Source organism: Drosophila guanche, unplaced genomic scaffold (genome assembly GCF_900245975.1).
Source record: "Drosophila guanche unplaced genomic scaffold, DGUA_6, whole genome shotgun sequence".
Lineage (NCBI taxonomy): Eukaryota > Metazoa > Arthropoda > Insecta > Diptera > Drosophilidae > Drosophila > Drosophila guanche.
This window is the reverse complement of record NW_022995743.1, coordinates 6,939,259-6,947,823: the sequence shown is the minus strand read 5'-3', so window position 1 is coordinate 6,947,823 and position 8,565 is coordinate 6,939,259. Positions and strand designations below refer to the sequence as shown.

The window sequence follows — 8,565 nt, the reverse complement described above, 5'->3', positions numbered from 1 at the left end:
GTCCGCTTACACCGGTTAGCTCTTCGCAAATTCCCCTTTTAAACTTGAAAGCGACTAACGGACATGTGCTATAACTCGAGCATTTGCTATAAATTCATAGGATTTTTGCACAGAACGACGAATGTGTTTTTAATTGTTTTGCGCTTTTTTATTTGCATTCTTCTTTGCGGCTTACACGGAACTAGTTCTCGAACAGTTAACAGCTGACTTTTGTTTTTCTTGTGTTTTCAAAACGGCCACACTACACTGTCGCATTTTATTAACCCTTATAGTGGCTTAGTATTGGCAGTTTTGTGGCGCGTTTTACTCCACGACTCGAAACAAATGCATTGTGTACTGTGTTATTTACATTGTTGCACAATGAAATCGTTGTAATAGTTCTCAAAGATCTCCCTGTGCTCAGCGGCCAGGTACTCCAGCTTGCCCTTCATCTCCTGCAGCTGCTGCTCGCTGCGCTTGCATTTGCTCAATGCCCATAGATCCCACAGATAGGTCATCTGGCTGATATACTCCATGGAGTTGCCGCCACTCTGAGCGGCAGTGCCCTCCAGTTGTGTCTCGACTATACGCATCAGATTCTCGTAGTCCACGTCGTCCAAAACGCAGCCCTCTGTAAAGAAATTTCCTTAGGAATTATTTTAAAATTTCTCTAGCCGCTACGACGAGTGCCTTACCGTCCATTTCGGCAAAACATGGTTCGATGAGCGCTTCCGCCAGCTTCCTTTTCAAGATGTGGTGTGCCACCAGATACTTGTCCACACCATCGAAAGCCTTGTAGAGTTCTCGCCTTGCTTTGGCCTCGCCACAGCTGTCGATGAGGCACATAAAATCATTGAACCAGGCGAATACTTGGGTCTTTTTGCAGACAGGACAGCAAACAGAAGCTTCCGCTGCATCCGGGCTCTGCAGCCACCAATTGAGGTTAGTCTGATGGGGCAGTGGCTCCGGAACAAATTCTCGACGGCAGTTCTCGTTTTCACAGCGATATCGATGGAACTTCAACTGTGAGAGAGAGAGGCATGGGAGGGATTATTTCATTGTTGAATTTCATTAAGTTCATTAGGAGAAAAATCTTTAATATTTACGTAGTCCTGGTCTGGATCGGTGCGAGTACACTTCGCACAGCTGCAGTCAAATTTGTAAACCTGTCGCAACGGCTGCGATCTCTGGCGAAGCATGCTCTTCTTGTAGTCCATCGTGTAGCAGTTGAAGATCTCGTCGCCAGCTTCGATATCCACTGCAGAGTAGCAGACCGCCGTGCAGCCGTCGAACTTGGTGCGTATGGAGGGTGCACAGGCATGATTGCAGATGCTCAGATAGGGCAAATTGATGGCTGTGAGGGGCTCCGTTTGACTCAGATTATGCAGTTGACCCAGCTGGAGGTGGCGTGGTTTCTGCCACATTTCCGGCTGCAGTAGGCCAAACTCATTGGCCTCCAGGTTCACGGGCAGGAGGGCGTCCCCGACATGGCCGTTAACCAGGAGCTGACCGGCACTACGGAGTATCAAAGCGGCTACAATCAAGTGCCAATCCTCAACGGAGGCACTCGTGGTCTGGAACTGATCAAAGAAGTCCGTGCACTCCTTCAGATAGACTTGCAGTAGGTTGGCGCAGAGCATATGGTAGACCAGCTCCGCTTGCGGAGCCTTGTCCAGGTGGCTTATCATGCGCAGGCTCTGCAGATACTGCTGGGTCTGCTCGTCTTCCTTGTCGGCACCCGTGGTCAGAGTCATGAGTGTGGACCACATCTCGGCCGAACTGGCGCATTCCTGCAGCTGTGGCAGCATCGACGGCATATAGCTCAGGACCATGCGCAGTGCCAAGTGCGAAACGCCTACCATTTTGAGCAGATCTTTGCGGTAAGCGGCACATTCGAATCTGTGGATGGATTTGTGCCGCTCGCGACACTCTCGTGAGCAGTAGACCACTCGCTGCCGACACATCGGACAGGGAATAGGAGCGCACATCAGGCTGCAGGCGCATTGCTGGCAAATTAGTCTCTGTTCCAGGGGCACAAAGCACGTGGCCTGCTCCCTGAATATGATTTTTCCCTGCGGTATAGCTTCCTTGGAAATCATGTGGCGACCACTTCTGCCAGCCTGACAGACGCTGAAATATTGAAACCGATTAGAGCTGACCAAAGGAAAGTCATTTTAATTACATTTCCTGAATGGGATCGGTCTTCTCTTGTTCCTCCTCTGATTTCTCGCTTGACGACTGTCCGCGCAGCATTTCCAGATTGTGTTTTAGATCCTCCAGCTGATGGCGAAATATTTCGTTCAGCTGCAACTTCTCTAAGCACGCTATGTGCTCCGTCAGTTGCTCGGTTCGTTTCAGCTTCGCTGCACAGTGAGCTTGCCGTATGATTACCTTGTGCTGCAGTCTCCTGGGATACCCGAATTCGAGGGCATTGGCGCAGTCGTCGTAGGCCTCTTGGTAGTAGCCGTACTCTTGCAGTGCTATTCCGCGGTTAGCAAATGCCAAACAGAGTACATCTTTAACGTCTTCTGCGTCTAGCACGGCCTTTGTGTAGAGGCGACATGCCCCGAGGACCCGTTCCGCCTCCGCGTCTGGCCCAAATTCCTTTGCGGAGGATCTAAATAGACTGTTGCCCCTCTTTCGCCACATCTGTGATCTATCGGCGATCGCTTTCCTATCATGCGGCTCGTCCAAGTCCCCAAGCAGCTTCCGCGTCAAATCCTGGAGGCTCTGCCTCTTCTCTTCTGACAGAGAGTGCAGTGCCTTGATAGCTTCATATTCGTTTTGATAAGCGCCAACTGGAGCGATTAGCTCGTCCTGTTGGGTGAAAATCTGAGCCAAATTATCCATTCTGGGCGGATATTTAGCTTTAGTTAATTCAATTTTATAAACATTAAACAGAAACGCAGTTGGTTTAATTTAGTGCATTTCTGAACAAAGTTATCGACAGAACCGCGCGTTAATGCTTCGATATCCAGCTATCGAAATCTTTTAAATGGAATGTTCCCAATACTACACTAAAATGCCACTTTTAATTGGAGAAAAAAGCAAATTTTATTTTCAAAATGCATCTTAGGTCTTTTTTAAATAGGGTTGTCGTTCCTGAAAAGATAAAAACACAATATGTTAGGTTTTAGGCCGTAAGGGATAACATTTTTTATTGAAAAAAACAGTAAATCAACGAAGTGTCCCCTTTAACTCCTTCATACGCTCGAGTATGCCCGGCTTCAGCACTGCTCCTACATTGCATCTGGGCGGCCGCCGAACGATATCCGGGTCACCCCTATCAATCGAGCTGCACGTGGCCCACTCCCCGGTCGCATTGTCGAACACTGCGCGGAAGTGCACAAACGTGGGGGCCACGTCCATAAACATGGAAAGCACGCGAACACGCAGGTCCTGCGTGGAATCTTTGCACATGTTCCTGCGGCAATTGAAGGTGAATTCACCCAAATCATCGAGGATATCCCTCAAATCCGATCGAAGTCGGATCGACATATGCGGAAAAAGGGTTTCGATCAGGGGGCCGCGCACTTTGCACAACTTGCCATTCATCTTGATCAACGCATCGTGGTAGGCACTGCCCAAGACACAGCCTTCGATCATGTGCTTTGTTATGTGTTCGGTTGTCAGTGCACTGAAGAATCGATAGTGCTCGACTTCGCGAAAGATAACACAGCTCTGCATCACGGTCGGTGGCCCCTTGCCAATATTCTTGTCAGTACATGTCACAATTTCATTTACCTTGCGCAGCGTAACGTTTGGAGCATTCAATAGGGCGTCGAGCTGGGAGGATGCTAGAAGAGTGTTATCCGTGGCAAAATCCTGTGAAGCTGTGACTGTTGGCTCCTTTTCCTGGCAAGGAATGGTTTGCATGGATGTGGTCGGCTGCTCAACCTCTATGCTGCGATTAAAGTCGACCGATTCGATGCGAACCACAGCGTTCATTGGTAGAGCCCGGAACTCGTGCCGCAGTTGCGGCACCTTCTCGGGCATCACACGCGGCTTCTTGAAGGCCACTAGGTTCGACCCATGCATTTCATGTTTGCGTCTTTTGAGCTCACTGGGAGGCAGCGCCGGCGCATCCTTTTGCCTCACATTCTGCTGAGGCACAGACACAGGTTCAGGCACAGGTTCAGGCAAAGGCTCAGGCACAGGCTCAGGCACACGCTCAGGCTCAGGCTCATGCTTAACTTCCACTTCTGCGTCGCTCACGATAACTTCGGGTTCAGTCTCCTCTACCTCCTCTTCCTCCTCCGTCTGTACAATTGCAAGCTGAGTCTCTGGTACTGCCAATTCCGTGGACAGATAAGTGTTTTCACTTTCTGGAAACTGTGGCGGTTTCTCTGCATTCAATGGCGGAACTACTGTCGCTTTGGGAATGGCAAAGCAGGCAAGGTTCGAAAGAGACTCCTGACTGTCATCTAAGCGTATAATTTGATCGTCCAAATCGATTCTCTCCCACTGGACCTCCTGGCTGTTGAGGCAGCTGCCGCGCATCTTGTCAAGAAACTTGATTTTCTCCTGCTTGACCTGCTGGCTCTCCATAAGCGGATCAGTATAGGTGTCTGACAACTGTGAGGCCGGAGCCACTTCGTCCATATCCACAAAGCTAGTAGATTGATCGTTGAATTCGGTGTGCACTGCAAGCAGAGTAGGGGACTGAGTAAGTGGACAAGCAAATCAGACATAAAACTTACCACATGGTGCGGGTGTGGGTGTGGTGCTATCTAATATCTCCGTAGATTGGCTGATCTGGGGCACTTGGCGTATCCATTGATCGTGCGTCCAGCAGCTCGTATACAGCTTCTTACGTTCCTCGAACAACAATTCCATGTCCTCGATCCGGCAACCGGTACGATCCTCGTAGTGTTGCTCAACAATTTCATCGAAGTCCGTGTGCAGCATTAGATCTTTCCAGTGCAAGATCTTTGGCGAAAGCTGATCCAACTCCAGCGAAGGCATTTCCACTCCCTTGCTGTGCAACAGGCAGCGCAACAGGTCCAGCTTCACGTGTAAATGGAGTGGCCAATGGCCATTCGCCACAACCTGCTGATGACATCGCTGCAGCCTGCTCTCGTTGTCATAGAGTGCCTCGACGCTGTGGAAGCTTGTATAAGTGCAGAATTCCTCTAGACTCAGCTGGGAGAGTATGCGCCAAATCGTTCTCTTTAGCCCATGGCTCTGATGGATGAAGTAGAGTATATTTTGCTCCTGTTAAGGGATAGACGGAATTAGTTGTGGGTGCCACAATGGGCGTTTTGTTGCTTATCCTACCTGTTCGCGTGGCGCTTCAAAGACTCCCATAATTTGTTTGAGAAGAAACTGGTTACTTGTATTAACTGCAGATGCCTCAGGATTGACTGTTTCTGCTGTGCTACTTGGTGCTACCTCAGATGTTGTTTTTGTCTGCACTTCTTTGGGTGCTGGTACAGATGTGATGGTCCCTAGATTATCAGTGACACAGGGTTCTTCAGCCACTCGCTCAGCAGTAGAGGTTGTACTCTCGGGTACCTTGCTGGTCCATACTATTTGTTCTACTATAGTCACAGTGTTTGGTTTCTCTGCAGTTGCAACTTCAACTTCAATCGAGGGTGCTGGACATTTTCCAGGTACTTTTTCAGTTTCTACCTCGATTGCTGCAGTCACTGCTGAACCTTCGGTGTTCTTTTCTCCACTGATTTGCTTTGTGGCTGTATCCATACCCGAGTCTGGATCACTGATAGCCGCCGCCTTATTCAAGTCCCTGACCGTTTCGATGATGTTCTTCTCCAGGACAGCTCGTCTCTTAAGACATGACACATGACGAGATATGTACGCTTTCAGATTGTGTGGCACGTAATGAACTACATTCAACTTTTGTTTCACGTCAAGCACAGCTTGCCTGGCTGCATGACATCTTACGATATCTGGAGTGTTCTGGCGCAGGACAGATACACTGCTCTCAACGCAACGACTGGCAAAGCGAGAGCTTGGATCTAGCTCTGGCTGTGGCTCCATTTCTGACTGTGGCTCTATCTCTGGCTGTTGCTCTATCTCTGGTTGTGTCTCTATCTCTGGCTGTGGCTCCTTCTCCGACTGTGGCTCTACCTCTACCTGTGGGTCTACCTCTGCGTGTGGCTCTATCTCTGACTGTGGCACTATCTCTGACTGTGGCTCTGGCTGTGGCTCTGGCGGAACTTCTCTCGCCTGCGTTATGGGTACAGCAAACTGCAGACACTTGGCACGAAGCTCTGGCGTTGCTGAATCGAAATTATATTTGAACATTTCACGGATTCTCCTGGATGTGTAAAAGGAGTTATAGTAATGTCGAAGCTGTCGCATACAGCAGTTGTTGTCCTTCAGTTTCTTGTTCTTGCTAAAGTGGTTGGCCAGCTGAACCTTTAGCTCATCGACATTGATGCTTCTACAGAAGGTATTAAACGACACAGGATACCTGTACTTAATACCATTCGGAGTTATCAGGTTTTCCTCTGCGGGTGGTGGCTTGGCACTTTCTACCCATCTCTTGGCATTCTCATTCAAGGTTTCTGCATGTCCGCATAGCTTTTCCATCAGAGATGGGTCCCCACCACAGTCGAAACGGTAGCTGAGGCTTTTCCGAATATGGGGAAATATGTAGAACCGGCGATAGAACTCATCGAAAGCCTTTATGCAGAGGGGATCTTGCGGGTTGGCTATCAGCCTCGGCAGCACCGACTCATCTTTGATAGTTTGTCTCAGCGCGGACTCGATAATTTCATCGTAGTTTATATGGCGCCTGAATACCTCAAAGGTAACGGGATACCTGAAGCTAAAATGGAACATGAGAGTTATTACCAGCACAAAACGCGCTTGTTATACAGAGTTATAATGAGTCTTACCCTTTCAACATGTAAGCGGATTTGTTATCGTTCGCGGAGCTCAAAGCAGTCGACTGTCCGGATCTGTAAATCATGTTAAAGTTAATGTTTAATGGACCAACTCTAATCTAGCAGTGTAAGCTAATATACCCACATTGTATTCTGAGGCGGTATGTTTTCATTGTTCCTCAACTGCACCTCGGGTTCCACACACTTTTCAGCCTCTTTCCTGAAATTAAAAAAAAACGAGAAGGGACGTGTGAGACGCTTCTTACGCGTCACAACTTTTATACCCGGTACTCAGTACTACATCTGTATCTTAGCGGTCTGCAGGGGCAGACGGGACGGTGTGGGTTTAGCCACTGCAAATTAATTTCTTCATTGTGGCTATAATAATGATCCAATCGGACCAATTTGGGGATCTGATAGATATGGCCATTCCTCACAGAATGGCGTTTTTAGATTTCTTTTATCTTCAAAATTGTAGATTTGGGATGTTTCGCCCTTTTGCGAGGGCGGAAGGGGTCGGGGCTTATTTGTTAAATACACTGGTTTCAGTGTGAGCATACAGCAGTCTGGAGCCAAAATTTGGTGGCATTAGCTCTTATAGTCTCTGAGAACTAGCCGACAAACAAGACGGACAGACGAACGGACGGACAGACGGACAGACAGACATGGCTCCATCGACTCGGCTATTGATGCTGATCAAGAATATATATACTTTATGGGGTCGGAAACGTTTCCTTCTGTGCGTTACATACAACCGTTATTCGCACAAATACAATATACCCTATTTTCTCTTCGAGTACCGGGTATAATAATATATGAAACACATTTTTTCCTACCGTGTAAGGGAAATGTTGTCAGTGTTTTTATCTCCTTTAAACGGAATCGCAAATGCATTTAGCTTTTCCAGTAACTTAGGAGGGGTCCTCTCACTGAATTTATATGCGAAGGCATTCCTAACTTTCTGATCCAGGTAGAAGGAGCGGTAGTAGCGGCCTATGAATTGCTTGTCGGTACAGTTGCTTTTGTTACACAACTTCCCGACTATATCCTTATAGTTGATGTACTTTAGGAAAGTCCTCAGCGTGACCGGAAATTCATAGGATTTGTCACAGACGGTGACCACAATCGGCTCGCTTGGAATTTGCCTACGTTTTTTATAAACGAAAATATTTAGCTGGCAGTAACTCAGAAAAAAAGAAATACTCACGGGTCTGCCTCATTAGGAGCGGTTCGACTCTTTATGGCTGAGATTGAAACTCCACTTGAAGCTCTGCAATGTAGAAACCTTTTCAAAATTACACTTAAAATTCATTAATATTTCCATTTACCCTTTTGTTGTTGATGGGACAACCCGCTTGGCAAACCTAAGAAGCCTCAGCTGCAACGCGGGTGTCGCTTTGTTAAAATTGTAGTTATATTTCTTCCGAATTCCCTCATCTGTGTAAAATTCTTTGTAGAAGCGTTCCATCAACTGATAATCACTAAGAATCGTCGCATCTTTCTCTTTATTCTCTTCTTCTGTTTTCCTGAGCTGGCAAATCATGTCAGCGTAATTGATGTTCAATGAAAAACATTGCAGGGTTACGGGGTATTCGAGTGTGGCGTTCTCTGAAGGGGGTTCTGCGGCTCGTTTGGTAAACGGTAGGCTCGATCGGTCGTTGGGATGTGGTTGGCTGATTTTTGAGCTATTGGTTGCTTTTGGTTCTTCCATAGGTGTCTCCCCGCTGTCGGCTAT

General features: G+C 47.8%; 2 protein-coding genes across 4 annotated transcripts in view; both read right to left on the bottom strand.

The window, feature by feature from the left end:
- Positions 1–126: 126 nt before the first annotated feature.
- Positions 127–2,886, bottom strand: LOC117592045 (SET and MYND domain-containing protein 4). The gene is made up of 4 exons (XM_034285529.1): positions 2,162–2,886; positions 1,086–2,109; positions 675–1,002; positions 127–610 (listed from the first exon to the last, which is right to left on the bottom strand). The coding sequence occupies exons 1-4, from the start codon at positions 2,827–2,829 to the stop codon at positions 342–344; spliced, it is 2,289 nt and encodes a 762-aa protein (XP_034141420.1). The 5' UTR covers positions 2,830–2,886; the 3' UTR covers positions 127–341.
- A 219-nt stretch (positions 2,887–3,105) lies between these two features.
- Positions 3,106–8,565, bottom strand: part of LOC117578504 (protein telomere ends associated-like) — a 10,615-nt gene continuing 5,155 nt past the window's right edge. The window contains exons 1-8 of one of the 3 annotated variants that reach the window (XM_034264041.1): positions 8,159–8,559; positions 8,038–8,115; positions 7,667–7,975; positions 6,976–7,050; positions 6,843–6,905; positions 5,257–6,772; positions 4,680–5,193; positions 3,106–4,622 (exon numbers count right to left, since the gene is read on the bottom strand). In XM_034264041.1, the coding sequence (XP_034119932.1) occupies positions 3,157–4,622; positions 4,680–5,193; positions 5,257–6,772; positions 6,843–6,905; positions 6,976–7,050; positions 7,667–7,975; positions 8,038–8,115; positions 8,159–8,541 (4,404 nt within the window). In that variant the 5' untranslated portion in view covers positions 8,542–8,559 and the 3' untranslated portion in view covers positions 3,106–3,156. Of the gene's footprint in view, positions 4,623–4,679; positions 5,194–5,256; positions 6,773–6,842; positions 6,906–6,975; positions 7,051–7,666; positions 7,976–8,037; positions 8,116–8,158; positions 8,560–8,565 lie in introns of those variants that run through there. The other 2 variants (XM_034264042.1, XM_034264040.1) reach the window with 2 other exon arrangements.